Source organism: Octopus sinensis, linkage group LG4 (assembly GCF_006345805.1).
Source record: "Octopus sinensis linkage group LG4, ASM634580v1, whole genome shotgun sequence".
NCBI classification, from domain to species: domain Eukaryota; kingdom Metazoa; phylum Mollusca; class Cephalopoda; order Octopoda; family Octopodidae; genus Octopus; species Octopus sinensis.
The window spans coordinates 128,116,967-128,139,062 of record NC_043000.1 but is presented as its reverse complement, the minus strand read 5'-3'; the positions used below and the strand labels follow the sequence as shown (position 1 = coordinate 128,139,062).

Below are 22,096 nucleotides of genomic sequence, written 5' to 3'. Positions count from 1 at the left end.
GTTGGATGTGCACCCTGTCCCACACTACACAACACTAAAATCTTCAGTGGTCCTCTTTGGGACTCACATAACTTAAAATTGTTTTAAAAACAAGTCTTCAACTATGTATGCTCAGGTTTACTAAACACAAGAGAAACTGATCAACTTAAAATAGATTCCAATACTTTAAATATATAATTAATGATGGAAATTACTGTTTACTATTAAAATAGATTATTTAATAAAGAAAATATAAATTATAGGATGTAAATGTAACTACACTTCAAGGAACCATGAAATCTTTAAAAAAATAAATTTACCAAAAAAAAAAAAAATCTGGCAAATTATTTATCCATTACTCCTACCTTCATACCGAAAAAAATTACTGGTCAAGAGATAAGTTTAAACAGCTCTGATTTTAAACCCTTTTTCTGTGTGCAGCATGAGAAAAGCAAACACAGCTGGAAAAACTGGTGATACAAAAGACAACTCATCCTTTACATTACCTGACATAAACTGAATGGTCTTTAAATCTATTACACAATTCATTGCCTTCGAGGATCAATTCATCGAGTTTCCAGTCTTTAATCTTCTCTAATTCTTCAATAGACTTTAGCTAAGACAATAAGTTAAAAAAGACAAGATAAGTGATAATAAAGAGTTAAAGAGTAAAGTAGCTTCTATGGCAGTAAAAGCTATCACATTCATTAACTTAATATAACACGGTTGAACAATTAACAAGAAAAAGAATTCATCAAAAAGTAAACAAAATCATCCTGATGTAAGAAATGTTTGTAAGAAATCAGCAAATTAAATGTTGAAACAAATCAAAGTTTAACTGTTATAATTTTTATTTTAAACATAAATCATACCGCAACAGTTTTTGATAAAAATGAAATAATCATTTCTAATTTAGACAATGTTAGCAACAGTGGAGAGAAGGCATTCGTTAGTCGATAGCATTGACCCTAGAGCTTAATTGGGACTTTACAACTCCTGAAGCATGAAAGACAAAACTGATCTTTGCCTTTCTAGAATGGACAACTGACCTGAATGCTTCAATAGTGCGGATTATGCTAAAGTCATCCAAAGAGCACCAAATGGTGGTGGTAGTGGTGGTGTTGTTACACAAAATGGCAGATTAAGTCTACCACACTACAATGGCAACAGTTCTAAATAAGCTTCCACATAATTTCTGTTTAACCTCTCGAAAGAGCTGTTCTTCACTCCTGCTCCAGTGCGTTGGCTGCGGGGTCATTCCGTAAAGCTCTATCTGCAACGATTTCATCTCAATCAAAGGAGAGGGGCTTTCTCCGTCCGGGTTGCGGATCCGTGGAATAAGCTGCCAGACGAGATGGTGAAGATGCCAACAACCGCTCGGTTCAAAGTCTCCCTTGACCTCAAGTGGCCTGAACTCTTTACATGAACACCACCCTGTACATAACTCCATGTCCCCCTACATGGCCTTGCTTTTTGCTTTTTGAACCAAAAAATTAACTAACTAACTAACATATGCAATGCTTTGCTCAACTTAAAGATACAGTAGAATATGTTTGTGGAAGTCATAAAATGCTAAAACAAATACAAAGCATTTTGCCAACACAATTCTGCTAATCCAGCTTTCACAGATTTTTTTTTTTAATTACAATGCATTTCATTAAGCAACAAAATTTTAGGGTAACCTACCGTATTTTTACCAAGATTCAAGTTTTTCAAATGAGGAGTGTAGGAAACTAGTGGAGATAAATATTCCAAAGTCACCAATTTGTTACAACTAATATCAAGAGATACCAACTGCAAATATACAAATAATGTAAATAAGTAAATATTTATTACATATATACACACGCAAGTTTAATTTCAGTAAACAAGACTTTTAAAAAAAAACTAACAATCAAAGTAAAACTGTTTGAGGAAACCAGTTATATTTGTAGAGAAAACGAAAAACTTTTTCAAACAGTTCAAAATGAAGCCCTTGTATTCACCTCTATCTGCCACTCTCCTTTAACACTCACAAACTTACCTACCCATTCACTCTGTCTAATCCTCTGCATCGACACATCTTCACCACCACCACTCCCTCTCCCTCTTTTCCAAATGAGGTAACCAGGTATCTCCTTTACTGCAAGATACCCATTTCTGTCCTGCCACCATCAACTGGCACAAAACCAGTTCCTGCACTACGACTTCCCACTTCAGATGAGGGAGTCACGTCTTTTGAGCTACTTGGTAACCTCTGGGATGCAGGCCATCATTATCATCATTTAATGTCTACTTTCCAATACCAGCATGAGTTGGACAATTAGACAAGAATCTGGTAAGTCACGGGGCTGCATAATGCTCCATGTCAGCTTTGGTGCAGTTTCTACAGCTGGATACCTTTCCTAACACTAACTACTTTACAGGTGCCATGGAAAAACACATGTAAAGTGGTTGGCACTAGGAATGGCATCCAGCTGTACAAATCATGCCAAAGCTGACATTGGAGCTTTGCACAATCCTCTGGCTTGCTACCTAACAAACCGGTTAACCCATGCTAGTATCATACATAAATGAGTGAGTATGTCAAGGTTATGGAAGTCAAACTATTCATATGGCTCTCTATTAACCACCACAGATATCATTGCTAAGGAACTGCAACAACAAACCACAACTATGCAAAACAAATGCTTGTTAAAAACCAATACATTACAATAACATACTGACCTTACAAATGACATATCCATTTACTAAACTAATCTGTTCAATCAAGTAACTGATATTCACACATGCCCATTTTCATGCAAGTAAAAGTCTGAAAACATTTCTTCATATCAGTGTAACCAAACATCTACACCACTTTTTTTTTTTTTTAAGTAAAAGGATTTTACATCAGTTCAGATGTGGAGGTCAATTATGCTGCCCAGCCTGGGTCAGGGCAGCTACAAACAAGCACATGAAATATTCCTACCATAGTAAGCTATAAAAAATAATCTCTTCAACTTTTTCCCAACCAATAATTATGAGATAGCACCACAATATTCACAAATGACACATGAACTAATACAGATTTCATTGTAAATAATGTTCCTTGAAAATCCTCACATTAACCCTTTGAACCCCAGATACCTGTTGTTCTCAGCATCCTCACCCCAGCTTCCTTGGGTAAAAGAGCCAAAAAAATGATTCCTCACCTAATATTGTTTCATCATCATCATTAGCGTCACTAAAATGTGTTTTCTGTTTCTCATATTGAAATAAAATGCCAAACTGAGGGCAACATTATCCATACCACTTTTTTTTCTTTTTATCACCAATACTGGTGCCTGTGGTGCCAATCAAACCAGCAGTTACTGTCTAGTTTTCCAATGCTGAAAATACTGGCCGGTTAAGCGGCCACTGGGGTATTTGTATCTGTGGCTAGTGGCTGGAATTTGTATTTGTATCTATAGCTAGCGGCCAGAATAGTGACTGCTGGGGTATTTGTAAACATTACCCAGTAAAGTGGCCGCTGGAGTATTTACATCTGCAACTAGCAGCCGGAATAGTGGCTGCTGGGGTTCTGAGGGTTAATGACACTTTAAATCTGAAGTTGAAAATGTAGCAAATAAAAAAGAAATTAAGGATTCTGAGATTTTGTTGTAGATAGAAACTTCAGGAGAGCTAGCAGCTTTAAATAGACATGGAGGAATGAAAATAAAATAAGTTCTTACCTCTGGTATGTTTTCTTTGATTATTGTAACAACGTTAGTCATCACTTGTGGTCGATTCAAAGCCATGAACGAATCAGTACCTTTCAACACTAATATATTGGAAAAGGAAAGAAAGTTGAGATTAATAAGATAAAAAGAAAAAAAGATAATCCATGAAAATAACAATGTTTAATCCTTGTACATAAACTTAAGGAGTTACTAAAAGTACTTTTTGTTTTACTATTATCACAAAACAATTGGTCACTTAATACTCACTTTCTTCAGTGAGTGAAAGAATTTTCTATTTTTATTACAGATGACTTCAACACAATTTTTTGTTTTTCAACACTAAAACCAAAATCTCTAATGAAATAAACTAATCAACTACTCCATGAAAATATCCTCAATTTTGTTACAAGAAATCGTAAATCAATTACCAAAACCTCATCACCTTAAGAGTTTGCTCTGGCATCCCATCACCTCCTTCCCAGCTATTCCCACCAACCCTGTATATGTGGGGTAGCCACATATCTCCACTATTACAAGATACCTGTGCTTGTCTTTCACATTGCATAAAGACCTCTCCCCATCTCAAATACTACCCCATGAAGGTGGGGTGTCCTTTTCTATCTTTCACACTTGGTAAACTTCACTAGTGATAGTGATGCATCCAGCCATAGCAACCATGCCAATGCTAGAGTTCAAAGAAACCCTGCAGCTTGCTAGATCTTGTCAAACCATCAAACCCATGCTAGTATGGAAAATGGATGATGATGGTGATAATGATTGTATCAAGACAGGAGATATATGTTATCTATAATTCCAATATTGCAGACACAAGGTGTTCACCCAATACAAAAGATGACTTCTATTTAAAAAGTACATCATATATTCTTTTCAAGAAATAGAATTGAATGGCTTAAGCACATGCCTGAAGCATATGATAATGGTCAATAATAAATTTTTCTCATTCCTGATGCATGAGCATGCAAGTTTCCATTACATATAAACACAGAATAAAATTAAAAGAAATTAAACTGCAGAATGTGTAAGAATAAAAATTCTTGCTGTTAAATTTCTTACTAATTATTCATCCATTAAAATGTTTTTTATTTCATTCAACGAAACAAGTGTTAAAAGATTATACAAGGTACTTACTTTCATCTTGATACAAGCTATTTAGTCGAAGCATCTTGATAGAGGAATCATAGCGTTCACTCAGGCAAAGCTAAAAGTAGAAAAAATTTATTGTGTATCATTATCAATTTTATCTGTTTAATAAGACCCACCATTATTTATCCATCAGATAAATTTTATTGGGGATTTTTTTTTTTGCCTTTTAAACACTTGTATGCCTTCTCAAGCATCGACTACTATTTTGTAAATAGTGAATAGAACCTTGAGGATACTAACGATGAATGCCTTTGTAGCACTTGCATCTCCTTTTAAAGTAGCAGGCTATACAATGAAAATAATATCTTTAATCTAATATATAAATCTCGTTTTGTCTGTCTGTTTGTGCATTTATAACTCGAGTATTGTTCATCCAATCATGCTGAAATTTTAAACATGGATACATGAGAGAGCAGGGTGTTCCGTAATCTAAAATGATTTTCAAAATTGTCAGTTTCAAAGTGAGAATTGCATTTTTGTAATGTTTGCCTGTCCATCGGATGATTAAAACTTCCATTTTTATTTTTATTTGAAATTACTGTTACATATCCTGTTGTTTTTACCACTACATCAGTGAAAATTGAAATAAAATACTTAAAGCAACAGTCATCATATACAAAAGCCAAGGTCCATCAAGTGTCATGGACCAAAAAATATTTCCAACTTCTTGCCTAATGCGAGCCCAGAGCAGTCTCTTATCTCTTACACTATTTCACTATTCTGCCTCTATTGTAATGTGAAATAATACTTTCAGTTTGAAAGAAGTCTGTTATATTGGTGTGCTAAACACAAATTGTCATTTTTGTAGAGCTTTAAAATTTTCACTGTTGTATTTATTAAATTACTTGAGGTGTTATTATAAAAGTGCATAAGTGTTATCTGGTATGCAGATATACAAATATGCTATATTCACTTTGGAAATGCAGAAAATCACAAAACAAGTGTGAAATTTATCTAATGAACTTTTAAGAAATGACTATTACCTTTAGTTTATCCAGTGTTCTATCATCCAGGGTTAAGCCAGGTGCACAAGAAGGTTTCACAATTACAGCCAACTAAAAATATATGTGGTAAACTAGTTAAAATGGTTGTAAAACATTAAAATATAAAAATTTTTACTTCAAAGCTAATTTAGAAAATGGAACAAAATAGCAAACAAAAGAAATTAAAGGATATTTCCACTTAAGGATTTTTATCAGAATGTCACTTTCAGACCAACAACCACTTGAGCACACAACATTTGCAGGAGTGAAGAAATGGAATTACTGCCTCCACCACTCCCATGACAGTCACCATAGCATTTTTAGAAACCTCCTAGCACTCACTCACATACCAACTGTACAGGATTTGGAAATGGTACTTGTAAATTAAAGCCCCACCCACCCACTTGTTTTTTACAAATACTTTTAGAAATAATTGATATATTCCAATAACGACGAAGCAAACCTACTTTGAATCCATCAGGCATCATTATCTTCTTATCCACTTGACGGATAGCATCTGCAGTAACTTTATCTTGGACATAAAAACAACAGCTGCCACGTTCATTTTTAAACTGAAAAGTTGAAGTAAATATATATAGACAAAATCATTTCTTTTTCACTTTCTCCTGTAGGATAAAGATAACAAATATTTATTAAGTCTAACCAATCACACTGTTGTAAAAGAATCGCACAGAGTTTATGTACTTGATAAAATCCTGTCGGCACTTTTACATTGATGTAGGTGGTATCTGATCTCACAAACCATCTCAAAACTCAGAGATGACTATGATTTTTTATATATAGATATATTTATATATCTATAAATAAAAATATAACATGGAAGATAACCACCAACAGAAAAGCAATTAATCATACAATCATATTTTTCATACATTCACTAGAACAAGTTTCAATGCAGTTTAATATAATAAATGATCACACTTGGAAATCAATGTAGAATAGTGAGTAGTTGACAAAACAAAATCCACTAAATTAATAAAAATTAACAGAGTTGTTTTATCAAATTTCACAATTTTGCCATTAAATGAAGGAGAACAGTTCTGACTTTAAGGAACTCAACTACTGAGCATGCAGTCCCAAGTTCAGGCCTTTCTATAATTATTGTTACATTGAGTTTCAGTTATTTTTACAATTACCACTATATTATGCTTGTAGCTTTGGTCACAACTTCTTGCAGGTCAAATGAACACATGCTACAAATACTGAATAACCACCATCATCAACAAAAACTACACCACCCTCCATGTCACAGTAACTTCAAAATAATATAATCACACTGTAACACCAAGCAAACATCTTTCTCAAACATTCTTTGAAGATCAGCCGCAAAAATAGTAACTCTTTCCTGCCATCAAACACTCCAATAGCAATGGGGAAATTTAAAAACTCAAGAACTAATATTTTGAACCTGAAGGTATCCCTACTGCTACCAACATATACAACCATTTTCACTCAACACTGTTAAATTCCCAGAATCTGAAAGCTGGGTGTAAAATGGCTAATCTTTAACATCACAAACCTACACATTCCTATTTTCAAACCACAACACTTAACTCGGACCACTACACACAAAAAAGAATAAATAAATTAATGGTGGCTTTAAACAAATAAACAATAAAATAAAATTCCTCCAACACAATAGCTTCATAAGTGCAGCAACTGGGTAAATTCACTTTGACAGCTGTTTCATAGAGGGAAATTATAACAAACACCAAGAATATAATTTTAAAAAACATTTTAAATAAATTCATTCACAACTTTATGAAGGATAATATAATTTGACTAGAAAGAAAAAATTCCCATGCAGTTAATAAATTAAATAGATATTAATGTAACTAAGAGACTCACAAATGATACTTGGAATGGCATATTGATATAACTTTCGATTTCTCTAATAATAAAATTCCTTTCCAACTTCTGTCTGCATGGTATCTAAAAAAAAACAAAACGTAAAAAAATTTCAGTCAGGATGTTAAAATATATTTTTTTTTAAATCTCATAAGTTATATAAAAATCAAGCAGTAAATTTATCAGTCATCATAGTATATAATATTGATACTGATTTTACAAATATTAAAAAAAAAAATTAAGAGATAAATGGGATCTTTTCCTTTTGAACGGCACTTTGTAACATAATTTCTAGGTAACTAAAAAGTTTTAAACTTCGTATATGGTAGAATGTGTTTATAAAACATCATTTTCTCTTGGCTTTATTGAGAAAATTCTATGGGTTGTAAGATATTTCGTCTTTAATTTCAAGCATTTTGGCAATTTTAACCAATCGCTTATGTCCATTTAGGTAAATAACATTCTGTGCATAATGAATATGTCCCTCCTTTAAGAAACAGATTGGGTTTATTTACATTTGTGAAGAAAAAAAGAAACCCTTCCCCAACCCCAACTCTAACCCTAAATCTAAAATAGATTGAAATGCAATAGATCGATACTAGGGCCATAATTATGGGTGACATTTTCATTTGACACTGCTAGAAAAAAATCTTATTTTCCGTAGCGGTGTCGTATGAAATTGTCACCCATAATTATAACCCTAGTATTGATCTATTGCATTTCAATCTATTTTAGATTTAGGGTGAGAGTTAGGGTTGGTTAGGGTTAGAGGTGGGGGAAGGGTATATTTTTCCTTCACAAATGTAAATAAACCCAATCTGTTTCTTAAAGGAGGGACATATTCATTATGCACAGAATGTTATTTACCTAAATGGACGTAAGCGATTGGTTAAAATTGCCGAAATGCTCAAAATTAAAGACAAAATATGTTACAACATATAGAATTTTCTCAATAAAGCCAAGAAAAAAAATGATGTTTTATAAACACATTCTACCAGTATACGAAGTTTAAAAGTGTTTAGTTAACTAGAAATTGTGTTGAAAAGTGCCGTTCAAAAGGAAAAGATCCGATAAATGAAATTAGATACAAGTCCAATTGAGCATGATAAGTTTGCCAACAATTTATCAACTATTTATCTTAGTCTCTCAGCCATGTATTTTGATTTTGAATAGTAATTACAATGAAAAGATGAGGAAAATTTTCCAACCGTCAGTCACTATACTGTAATCACAATTTGTATGATTCAACTTCATCTAATCGACATTCAGTTATATTAAATATCAACATTTATGGAACTCAACCCAATGACTCGTCATTAAATATATGTAAGCATAGCCTTGTGGTTAAGAAACTCTCCTAAATACCAGAATACCTGAGGAATTCTGATTTGTAATTGGTTAAATTGACCAACATTGTTCAGGTCCAATCCCAGATATCTTTTCCTTTCCCACTGGGTTAACCAAGTATCTTCTCTAGAGCAAAACACCTGTTCATGTCCCTTTATCATACTTTAACCTCTCATCACTTGGCATAAAACCACCTCCTCCTACCTCAGCTGAGGGATTTTGTCTTGCAAATTATTTAGTGACCTCAATGGTGCTGGTGCCACATAAAAAGTACCGGTACACTCTGTAATGTGGTCAACATTAGGACGGCATCCAATCACAGAAACCATACTAAAGCAGGCACAGGAGTTTGGTGAAGTCCACAACTTGTCAGATCCTGTCTAACCATCTACCTAACAACAGCATAAAAAACGGATGTTAAATGAGGAGGACGATGTTATATATATCTTCCATAATCTTTTTACAATTCACATCCCCCTTATACACAGAAATAAGTGTAGAACAGCTTTAATAAGCAGTTGATAGCTGGAACAACCTTCAAGTTGAACCTGTATCATTACACTGAATCAAATAGTTATGTACCAAGGACAACTAAATGGCTGGCAACACCCACCACTTCAACCTCATATTGCTTGAGAGGTTTCTAAGATTTTTTTTGTTTTTTTTTCCAGCAAGCCACTAAGTGCATGCTGCAAAAATATGTCATTTCATACAAAATTTGTTCTTGTATCATTTTATAACAATTTTAATTTCATAAAAATCGAAAAACTGAAAAACAAAAACTTGTTCTTATGAAATAGTAATATTGCAGTTTATAAAGTTACATAGAAAGGTAAGTGATTTGTATTTCGAAGGATTTTATAAAAGGAAAAATATATATACCTTTACACGATACCAATTATTATCAGAATGTTTGCTATGTACTGGTAAGCCAAGACGTTTTAATCGACCTGCAAATATAAAGAATTAAGTTCATACAAAATTTGAGTACCAGTAGTATATAGAATTCTGAATTGAAAATGGTGTCAGTTGTAGATATAATTAATCTAAAAATTAAACTTTCTATTCAAACAAATTTCAAATATCTCATGTATGTTTTTTATGACACTCAGTCAGTTACGACGACAAGTGTTCCATTTGATCCAGTCAAAAGAACAGCCTGCTTGTGAAATTAACATGCAAGTTGCTGAGCACTCCACAGACATACACACCCTTAATGTGGCTCTCAGCGAGATTCAGTATTACAGACTGTGACAAGGCAAGCCCTTTGAATTTACAGCTGAGAGGACTGCAACAAGGTGAGATAAAGTGTCTTGCTTAAAGACAACACACTGACGGGAATCGAATGCATGACGTTATGATTGTGAGCCAGTTACCCTAACTAAGCTACACACCTTCACTTCATGTAACAAATCAATAACTATTCTACTGTTAAATTAAATTACACAGAAATTATGAATATTTGGGGTGTTTATGTTTTTTGATGTGATGCTTTTATGCAGTTTATACAACCATAACATGGTGCAGACAATGTATAACAATGTAAAAAGAGAACTATAATCAAATACTAAAGCAAATTAAACATTTTTTCTCTCTATAAACACTTGTTTCTTTACTTGTTTAAAGTTCACAAAAGATTTCAATTGAAAATTAAACTCACCGCTGTTCTGCACTTTATCCATCTCTAAGATCTTATTCTGAGGTCGCTTCCTGTGATTTTTACGATAAGGCACACTGATAAAAGAATATTAAATATAGGAGTTAATACATTATTATCTCATATATTCTGATTAATATATGTTAACTTTTTATATATTTCTTTCACCTTCTTGGTCATACTGTTTCTATTCAAGCTCATGACTGACAATAGTCATGTAGCTTATCCCGCTTCTTCTCATTTCCATTACAGTACAATGGCTGGACATGTTTTCATGGAAGATTTTAAACAAATGACATTGCTTGTATGATGGTGATGTTTGTTTACAATCAGTGTGCAATATCAAGGAGACACAAGCACACATGCATATACAGATGAGTTTCTTTCAGTTTCCTTCTACCAAATCCACTCAAAAAGCTTTCAGCCAGGTGCTACAGAAGTCACTTGCTCAAAGTGCTGCATAGTGGGATTGAACCTGAAACCATGGAACTCATCTGGATACCAGCTTATAACTGGGGAGCATTTACTGTTAAATCATTCACATTACCCAGCAGTAAAGAAGTAAAAGCTAAAAATTGTCATACACAAATGATTTACTAACAGAAAGAAGCCACATCTTGAAATACTTAGAATTTTGTAAAACTTTACAATTCATTCTCTTTGTTATAGTATTTCTTCTATATTTATTAACCCTTTTAATACTAAGTTGTCTGAGACCATCTCTGGTTCTATGATACAAACTTCCTAATTAAAGTGATCTAATTAAAACCTGTTAATTTATATTCCAAATGCATGTACCAAGCTAGTGCTTGGAACATTATGTTACTTTACTTAATTCTTCATTCTTTTCAAAATTAACTCAAACCACGGCAACTGAAAAGATTAAAAACGAACTGGGTTTAACAGATATAAAAACATTTTGAGAAATGATTTTATTTGAATACTGCAAACTTTACATCTAAGATGTAACAATCCATAAGACAAAAAATTAATTACTGTCTTTGATTTGAGACTCCTGGTAAATCATCACCCATTTGGAAATCATCTTCATCGTCAAGATGTGATCTAGGATTTGCTCCGCCAGCGCCACCTGAAGAAAAGAAACAGAACAATTAAACCATCTTATGGTTCTAAACTGAAATATAAATTAGACTTTCTTTTTACAGATTTTTCAATCCGGACTGTTGCCATAGTAATGAAGATAAAGCATGCAGAGTGAAGCCACTTGGCACAAATTGGCCTTGGACTCTACTGTGCATGTGCACTAAATTTTAACATTCTAGCCCACTTCCACTGTTTACAGCAGTGCTTGAGAGCAACGTGTGTAGCATGTGATTGTTGTAATGACCATGACAGAAAGTTGCGCAGAGAATCTGTATCAAATTTCGCCAAAAGCTTGGCAATATCTGCTCAGAGGCCTATGCATAGTTTCCAAAACGCTTTCATCATTCTCAACACAATCAAGGAGATTCTTGTGCAACTGAAACCCAAGTGTCTTTTTGGGTGGCTGAAAGTTTTGGCACAAACTTGGCAGAAACACATCTCATACCCAAGTCTTCAGTGATAATGGACTGAACTGAACTATAACTTATCTGCACATCTGATTAACTCACGGTTGGTGATTCGACAATTTCCCCTCACAGTTGCATGTACATCTGCAATGTTTTTCCCAGTTCTGCTGGTTGCAGGTCTCCAGAACGTTCGTCACTATCAACATTTTTACGGCCATCTCAGAAACATCTGAACCATTCATACACGTGTGCAGCTCATACACTTTCTGCAACTTTGCATAGGCCTCGGGTATCACCATGACAACTTTCTGTCATGGTCAATGTGACAATCACACTTTACTTCGATCCACTGCCGTAAACAGTGCAAGTGAGCTAGAACGTTAAAACTTAGTGCATATGTACAACAGAGGTCAAGGTCAATCTGTGCCAAGCGGTTTCACTCTGCATGCTTCAGCTTTGTTACTATGGCAACAGTCCAGATACTTATTTATCAGACCTCATATATATATATTTCCTTATTATATATTACTTATTGATCAGACCTCATATATATATTACTTATTGATCAGACCTCATATATATATATTTCCAATGTGCCAGGGACCAGTAATATTTCTTAGTAATATTAATTTATACCGGAAACAAATATAATGAATATAACAAAAGTAGACAATTTTTTTAATCTTATATTTATTTTGTAAACAAATAATACAATATTACATAAGCTTATTTACTGCAGTGCATAAGGCGAAATTACTGAAATTATGCTACTGTTTCTTTTCTGGAAACTCGCTGTGTACCAGCAGCTGATGGCTCACAGACCACCACTGAGTAGCAGTGACCTAGGTTACTTATGTATTGGGTGAGATAGGTAGCCAGAGAGATATATGACATTTCTTAATGTAAAGAAAAAAACTAATTAAAATTTAATAGAGAAAAAATATTTAAGTTATGGGAGAAAGTTAAAGAATGAAAAAACATTTTTTTTTCTGCTTTATATTTTAAGATAATTATTGGCATTATACATGACTTTTGTAAATATAACATATCATACACAATGGATAAACACTAACATAACTTCTGGTTTGGCTTGGAACTCCCCTCCTCTCTCTCTTGCTCTATCCCTTTGTATGTATGTACAGGCATGTACATTGTTCAACATGCTCATTCACTTTCAAAAATTAAAAATTTCTTCTTTCATTATCAGTCTTTCTATCATCTTTGATACTTCTACAACCTTCTTCAATATTTCTGTTACTATTGACAGCCCACACATTTCAACACATTTCATTATAAAGCAACAAACTCACACTCTGCCTTAGCTTTTCTTCCTCTCAGCCTTGCACTATATTTGACACTGTTCACTATGTAGTAAAGATTAAAATTTTTCTTTCCAAATTTATTGAAATGTGCCATTTCTTCCCACCATAGTGTGTGTGCGTCTGTACCTCCTCCATTGCTTGACAACCGATGTTAGTGTGTTTACGTCCTCATAACAGTTTGGCAAAAGACACTGATAAAGTACTAGGCTTACAAAGAATAAATCCTGGGGTCAATTTGTTCGACTAAAGTAATGTTGTTAAGTCAACTTTTCACTCCCATTAACCCAAACCATTTAACAGGACCCCTGAATTTTATCACAAAAACATGGAGACAATTTTTTTTTTTTTCATGATTTATCATCTATCTGCTCTGAAATTTCTTCTACTGGAATCTTAGGTAGAGGGAAACTGCAAGAAGCCTATTACATGCATACACAGATAAATATTGCACATATGTGTAAGTGTGCAAGAGTATGTGAGTGCTTAATTTGCTTGATACTGTTTATCAAAAGCAGTGATATCATGTTCTTGTTCTGAACTTCTTATTTTTGAAGACCAGAGGAATAAAAATTCCTTACTTGATAAACTGGTATGGGAGTTGGCAACAAGAGCATCTAATCATAAAATACTTACCCAATAAGTCTTCATCCAACCCAGCATGAAACAGCAGACATAACACTAATGATGTTACACACACACACATAAATATATGAAGTAAACATTATCTTCTGGATAATGATAGACCACAAATAAGCTGAGATAAAAATTGGGCATAAAGAGAAATCAGACATCATATACAAAACAGAAGACTGCACTGGTACAGACATGTGAAGATGGCAGTTGGGTAAAGAAATGCCAAGTGATCCAAAGGGGGACTAAAGATGACATAGCAGAAGCAGTGAAAACTGATCTCAGTTGAATCTCACAATTAAGATGATAAAGGTTGCACAAGTGGCAAGATATCTCCAGCTCATGCAAACAAGCAAGCAAAAAAAAAAAAAAGACATCATAACAATAGTATGTTTTGAACTTTCTGAGATGACCTCCCTTGATGTTTAACAAAAAAATGCTATTTCTTTCTTTAGAAACTATATCAGAATGTGAGCGAGAGAAAGAAAAAAAAAAAATCAACATATAACTTTAGTAATTTAACATTTGTGAAATCTAATTAATGCAATTAAAGTAAACAAACCTTTCCTGTTTCGTCGACCACCTCTTCCATGCCACTTGGATCGCTTGTAGAAAGGTCTTGATTTATCATCTGAATAAAACAATAGAATAATAAAAATAATAATAATTCTGAAAACGACAATATAAGCATCCCCCCACTCCAGCTCTAATGCTTTCATCTATATATATAAAACTGAGGTGTGTCTGTATGTGTGCCTCACTAAAACTCAAGAACTATCCAACCGATTTCATTCAAATTTTACACATGCATTACATAGGGTGAATGGACATTCTATGGTCCCTAAGTAGTGTATGCGTAAAATTTTAATGAAATCGATTGGGCAGTTCTTGGGTTTTAGTGATGCACACATACAGACACATTCTCAGTTTTATATATATATATATTATATATATATATATATATATATATAGATAGATAGATAAATAGATAGATAGATACTATAGCCCCAGGTCAACAAAAGCCTTGAGTGGATTTTGTACATGGAAACTAAAACAAGACTATCATATATGTGTGTGTGTACTTCCTCCATCGCTTGACAACCGGTTTTTAGTGTGTTTACGTCCTCATAACAGTTTGGCAAAAGACACCAATAGAGTAAGTACTAGGCTTACAAAAAATATATCCTGGGGTCAATTTGTTCGACTAAAGGCAGTGCTCCAGCATGGTCCCAGTCACATGACAAATAAGTAAAACAATAAAAAAGTATGCCATTTTAATCCCAAGCAACGCCAGGTATCTCTGCTAGTACAACACTATAATTGAAGTTCACATTTTATTGAAAACATTTGACCAAAATATTTAGGTTTTTCTTTTCCTTAAAACTTTATCAAAATGAAGCACAAAGTTCAAAGTATAAATTATAGATATAGAACAGAAAAATTAAATCACCATTAGAAAAAATAAGTATGAGCCTCAATTTTGAATTTCATCTTTATTATCAAATATTAGTGAGTGCAAATGATAAAGTTTATTAGTTTAAAAGATAAGTAGCTGATAGATTAGTACTTGTCACTACCGATTATATCATATCCCTTGTCAGTTAACAAATCACTTAAGTTCACTCCTGTATGTTGTAAGAGCTATACAAAAATAAGCCAGGCGTGCTACCATATTTACATTTAATATGAAGAATGCTCTCTTTTTTTTTTCTTTTTTTAGTACAATGTGAGAAAGGTGGTAAACATGGTGTGGATGGTATTACAAATACAATTCTTAAAATAAAATTTTAACTTTAGTCTTTTCATTTTGTTCTACCCCTTAACATCTTTAGAAACCTTTTTTTTTTTAAGTATGTTTTTGAATATATAATTCAAGCATGACTGTGTGGATACAGAGTTCACTTTGTGACCATGTAATTTTGGCTTCTATCTCAATGCATGGTGTCTTGGGCAAATATCTTCTATTAAAGCCAGAAACTGACCAATGCCTTGCAAGTGAAATTGGTAGATAGAATTTGAAAGGAAGCCTATCATATATAATTCCAAAGTAGATTACAAATATCAATCAACGTCTGTGTATGATTTCATGCTTTAAAAAAATGTTGCAGAGCTGTCTTGTTCTGATTAGTAAAATAAGTACCGATTATATACTGAGGTTTGTTCCTTTGATTATATAGGGTTTGTTCATTGATTGTATAGTATCTTTTTTCTTGTAAAATATAACTAGTATGCTAGCAATGATTGTTTCGTTGCAGTTCTTTAGCCCTTGGTCAGCATTGATTAAGTATGCTTATGATCAAAAGGTATTCTAAGCATAAACCATCTATTTTCTGACAAAGTGTATCCAAGATCACAATATTGGCTTAACATATCTAACAACATGAATCCACCTTTCTTGCAATAGTATTTTTTTTATTTTTTGGTACTACCACAATCAGCGAACAGCAAACACCACTGCATGAATTCATGCGGAGGCATGACTTCGGTAAGCCTAAAAACATTTATTTTTTCCACACTTTTGACTGATTATTTGGAGTTTCTTTAGAAACGCACCTCCCCAATTAATGAAATGCAATGAAGAAAATAGTTTTGAAAATGGAACATATATACAAAATAAATGAGGTATGCAAAGAATTAGAAACATTCATTCATTTTTGAATATTCAGTCAAGAGGATCATTCTTCCATGTTGAAATATAAACTGAACCGCTTACGCTATACTTGAAGCTTGTTCTTCAAGAATATTATTTTGCACAAAATATAAGCATCTATGTCGGAATACAGAACAAGTGCCGAGTGAATAAGGAACGGATGCGAATGCACTTTTTTTTTCCTGATAAATGCTTTTTACATTATATAAATGACTAGAAACCTAATTTTATTAGAAGAGCAAGTCATCTTATTGCAAATAAAGTGTTGTTTTTTTTATTTCTTTTATTTTTTTTACGACTTGGAACAAGTCCTGAAGCAAGCTGAGCATTGACGATCCTTGTTGACTTTTAATGCATAGGCCTATGATAACCAATTTGGCTGACCTAGATCTAAGCTGACAGACAAAAATAATGAGTGTATAGAAAGCAGCTGGAACTAGGAGAGGTTTTGCTTTAAACCAAAGCAGTAGTAGTTAGTTAGTTAATTTGGCTCAAAAGCAAATAGCAAGGCCATGTAGGGGGACATGGAGTTAAGTACAGGGTGGTGTTCATGTAAAGAGTTCAGGCCACTTGAGGTCCAGGGAGGCTTTGAACAAAGCGGTCGTCGGCATCTTCACCATCTCGTCTGGCAGCTTGTTCCACGGATCCGCAACCCGGACGGAGAAAGCTCCTCTCCTTCGATTGAGATGAAATCGTCGCAGGTAGAGCTTTTCGGAATGACCCCGCAGCCGACGCTCCGGAGCAGGAGTGAAGAACAGCTCTTTCGAGAGGTTACACTTCCCGCTTATGATGTTGTGGGCGAGAATGAGATCACCACGGCGGCGGCGTTTTTCAAGAGAACAAAGGTCGAGCGTCCTCAGCCTTTCTTCGTAGGACAAATTTTTGAGACCATGAACCATGCGGGTAGCCAGCCTCTGGACTCTTTCGAGGTGCTGTATGTCTTTGAGGAGATAAGGAGAAGAGGCTTGAATCCCATACTCCAATATGGGTCTCACCAGCGTGACATAGAGTGGCAGGAATATGGCTGCTGTGAGCATTCCGAATGACCGTTGAATCAAAAACAGAATTCCGCGCGCTTTGTTGGCAGCATGGACGCACTGGGCCGAAGGCGAAAAGGAGGAATCCACCAAGATACCCAGGTCCTTTACCTGATCGGTCCTCTCCAGCAGCAGACGACCCGGCTCGAAATCAAGATGAGTTGCAGGAGTAGAGCCGACAGGCAGATGACAGCACTTTGACACGTTCAGACACAGGTCCCAATCGTTAGACCACTTCCAAATTTGGTGGAGGCATCGACGAAGATCCTCTATACTACCGCGAGGAGCGACCAGTTTGATATCGTCGGCAAATAGAAGGGTGTGTTGCGTGAGGTCGTCGGGCAAGTCATTTATGAAGACCAAGAACAACAAGGGCCCAAGCACTGAACCTTGAGGCACGCCACTGCTCACACTGGAGACGTCGGACCGCGAACCATTAACTTGAACTTGGAAGGAGCGATCTGAGAGGAAGGCACCAACCCATCGTACAATATCCGGATGGAAACTATATGCTTGAAGCTTGACAAGTAGTAGGCGGTGGTTTACCGAGTCAAAAGCTTTGGCAAAGTCCAATAAAACGATGTCAACAGCATCACTATCATCGAGGATGCGCGTCACCAATTCTTCCATTACTAGTAAGTTGGTCAAGCATGATCTCTTCGGCACGAAGCCGTGTTGGGAATCAGTGATCGAGGCTGTGTTTAGGAGGTGGAGCATCATTCGAACATCTTGCTGATTATTGATGTAAGGGAAACCGGTCGGTAGTTAAGCGGGTCTTCGCGGCTCCCTTTCTTGAAAATTGGGCAGATTATCGCTGTTCTCCAGTCTGCAGGTATAACACCCGTCGCCAATGACATATTGAATAGTCGTGTTAAGGGCTCGCAGATGACCGGAGCCAACGCTTTGATAACCCGTGGGTGTATGCCGTCAGGGCTGTGACCCTTGTTGACATCGAGGCCTTGAATAACACGTTTGACTTGGTCCCGCGTGATGATCAATCGAAGCATTGGAGGTACCGATCTATCAAAAGGAGGGGGTTCACGACCATCATCTTGTTTGAAAATAGTTAAAAAAGCCTCGGCAAATAATTGACTCTGTTGATAAGGGTCCTCAATCGATACGCCTGTTGAGTCTACCAACGTTGCAATCTGGTTGTTCAAGCGGGAATTCCGCTGGACATGGGCAAAGAAGGTTTTGGATTGCTACTGGCATTTGCCGCGATTTTGTATTCATAACTGAAGCGTTCTTTCTTTTCAATTTTCACGGCTCGGTCTCGTTGAGTTTTGTACACCTCAAAAGCTGCAGTCGAATCCAGATTTTTGAATTCAGCCCAAGCAATATCTCTGAGTCGACGTTCTCGTTTAACCTTCTTCGTCACCCAGGGCTTGTGTTTCTTCCTCTTGGGAAGTCCAACGGGAACTGCCTGGTCAGTCAAACAGATTACATATGCTTTGAGGGATGACCATAGTTCGTCAACTGAGGACAACGTCATCAGGGAACGCCAGTCCAGAAGCGCGGGAGCCTCGGTTAGAATTTCAAGATTAATTGCAGAGAAGACTCTACGTGGCAGCAAAGTAATCGTGGGCGTGGAAAAAGTTGTGTGCATGACGAACTTCAGGACCGCATGATCACTCTTGGCAAGAGGGGCGCACACAGATACGTCTGACACTGATCTTGGATAGCGGGAGAATACCAGATCTAGCATAGATGGCTGCTGCCCAGACCGATGCCTTGTCGGATATTCAACATGTTGCTATAGAAAACAATCTTCAGCCACGTCAAGTAAAACTAGTACTAGCCAAAAAACTGATGCAGGGGAGTAGTTGGCTGACGGAACTGAAAGGGCCCAAACAAAACAACCAAGCTCAGAGGAAAATAGCGAGAGTCTAAACAGATTGCTATTAAACGTGACAGACAAGAAACCTCAATATTTACTGTTAATCAGCGACTTCAACTACCCCAACATAAATTGGAAACAAGACAGGAGTCTGAAAGGTGAGAACCATGCAGCGAATAAATTTTTCAAGGCAACAAAGGAAGCATTCCTGATAAAGCACCAGAGAGAACCAACAAAGATCAGGAAGGGACGGTGTCCAACTCTAGACGACCTGGTAATGATAAACAGGGAAGACATGATCAATGATATCATTGTAGCATCATCCCTTGGGAAGAGTGACCATGTAGTGTTGATCATCAGCTTGTGCTATGCATACCAAGAAACAGGAAAGAAAGAATATTTCAACTTTACAAAGGCAAACATAGAAGAGATGAGGAAAGACCTGGAAAATATCAGATGGGTGGGTGAGCTGAAATGTCTATCAGATGGAGAGGCATAGGAAAAGCTGTGCAAGGAATTGGACAGAGTAACAGAGAAATATGTACCAAAGATGGGAGGTTCAAGAGCAAGAAGTGGCTCAATAGAGATACACTTAGAACAGTGCAGCAGAAGCACAAACTGTATAGATGTTGGTTGCATATCAAGAATGGGCAAGATTATCAGGCCTACATCAAGAGCAGAAATAAAGCAACAAAGGCATGCCATAAAGCAAAGAAGAAATTAGAGAAAATGGTAGCAATACAAGCCAAGACAAACCCAAAGCCATTTTGATCATATGTGAAGTCAAAAACGAAATCAAAGACTGGTATTGCAGACTTGAAAAGAAGTGATGGTTCTAAGACAACCACAGACAAAGAGAAAGCCTATCTGCTGAACACTTTCTTTCAGAGTGTCTTCACCGTAGAGAAGGAAGGCGATCAACCAGACATGCCAGAGTACATGTATGACATTGAGCTGACCAACATTTTTGTGGAAAAAGTTCACAAGCAGCTGACAAGCCTGAAGATTGCCAAACCCCCAGGACTGGATGGAATCAGCCCATGCATAATTTCCGAGCTATCAGATGTACTCGCTCTGCCAATCACAATTGTCTACAGAAAATCAATGGAGACAAGCAAAATCCCAAACAAGTGGAGAACTGCTAACGTCTCCCCCATATTCAAGAAAGGGAGCCATTTTACGGTCAACAACTACAGGCCAGTAAGCTTGACCTGTGTACTGTGCAAGATGATGGAGATGTTTGTTCGTGAGAACATCATTGAACACCAGCTGTGAAATGACCTCATCAACCAAGAACAGCATGGGTTCACAAAGGCAAGATTATGTGTGACGCAACTGCTTGACATTCTTGACATCTGGATGGAGGCCTTGGATGCAGGGGAAGGAGTCGATGCAATCTACATGGATTACATGAAAGCATTTGACAGCGTCCCACATCGTAGGCTTGTAACCAAAGTAGAAGCTCACAGTATCAAGGGAAACATCCTTCAGTGGATCCGGGACTTCTTGAGCCACTGGTCACGAGTCTGTGTCAATGGCAAGAAGTCAGAGAGGGGAGAGGTGACAAGTGGCATCCCACAAGGCAGTGTCATTGGCCCAGTACTGATTTCCATGTATATAAACGATCTGCCTCAGCATGTCCAGAGTCACATCAGGTTATATGCTGACGACACAAAGATCTTCGTAAGGAATGACGTTGATGTGACCATTGCAACACTGCAAACAACCTGGATTGCCTTCATGAGTGGTTGACGAACTGGCAAATGCGGTTCCATCATGAGAAGTGGGGAACCCAAAGACAGACAGCAAATATGAGAGGCCAGGATGGGGGAACAGACTGAGGTGGAGCTAGTAGAAAGTGAGGTGGAGGGGGATCTTAGTGTCTTGATTGACATAGGGCTGACCTTCACGAGCCACATAAGCCAAGCAACGATCATTTGACTTCATTACCCGTTGTCTTCGTCCAGCTGTACAAGTCTCTAGTTCGCCCGATTCTTGAATAAGGACAGTTTGGCAATCCCAGCATAAGGCAATGTGTTGCAATTTGGAGGATGTTCAGAGGCGTGCCACCAAACTTATTGCATCCTTGAAAGAAAAGCCATACCCAGAGCACTTGGCTGCACTAAACCTGCCTAGTCTCGAACATCGCTGTCTCAGGTGGGATATGATTAACATGTATAAGTATATGCACGGCCTGTACCTGATCAACCGCAACCAATTCAACTACTTCCAAGGCAGAAATACGAGAGGACACTGCAGGCTCAACATTAGAAGCTGTTTTCCGTACAGCGTGTGACCGCCACCTGGAACAGTCTGCCAAGCAGTCTGGTTGCAGCTCCATTGGTCAATGCTTTCAAAAACAGGCTTGACGCACACTGGAGAGGGATTCCTGCAAAATTTGACCCTGTCTGTTACTATTAGCTACAACTA

The 22,096-nt window shown here is 36.3% G+C and overlaps 1 protein-coding gene across 1 annotated transcript in view; it reads right to left on the bottom strand.

Annotated features, from left to right (window-relative positions):
• Positions 1–22,096, bottom strand: part of LOC115210271 (nuclear RNA export factor 1) — a 42,183-nt gene that overhangs the window by 15,415 nt on the left and 4,672 nt on the right. Inside the window, exons 2-12 of the mRNA XM_029778762.2 lie at positions 14,705–14,773; positions 11,676–11,769; positions 10,683–10,756; positions 9,905–9,972; positions 7,676–7,759; positions 6,274–6,378; positions 5,807–5,878; positions 4,809–4,878; positions 3,672–3,760; positions 1,666–1,773; positions 486–595 (exon numbers count right to left, since the gene is read on the bottom strand). Of these exons, the coding sequence (XP_029634622.1) occupies positions 486–595; positions 1,666–1,773; positions 3,672–3,760; positions 4,809–4,878; positions 5,807–5,878; positions 6,274–6,378; positions 7,676–7,759; positions 9,905–9,972; positions 10,683–10,756; positions 11,676–11,769; positions 14,705–14,773 (943 nt within the window). The remainder of the gene's footprint in view (positions 1–485; positions 596–1,665; positions 1,774–3,671; positions 3,761–4,808; positions 4,879–5,806; positions 5,879–6,273; positions 6,379–7,675; positions 7,760–9,904; positions 9,973–10,682; positions 10,757–11,675; positions 11,770–14,704; positions 14,774–22,096) is intronic.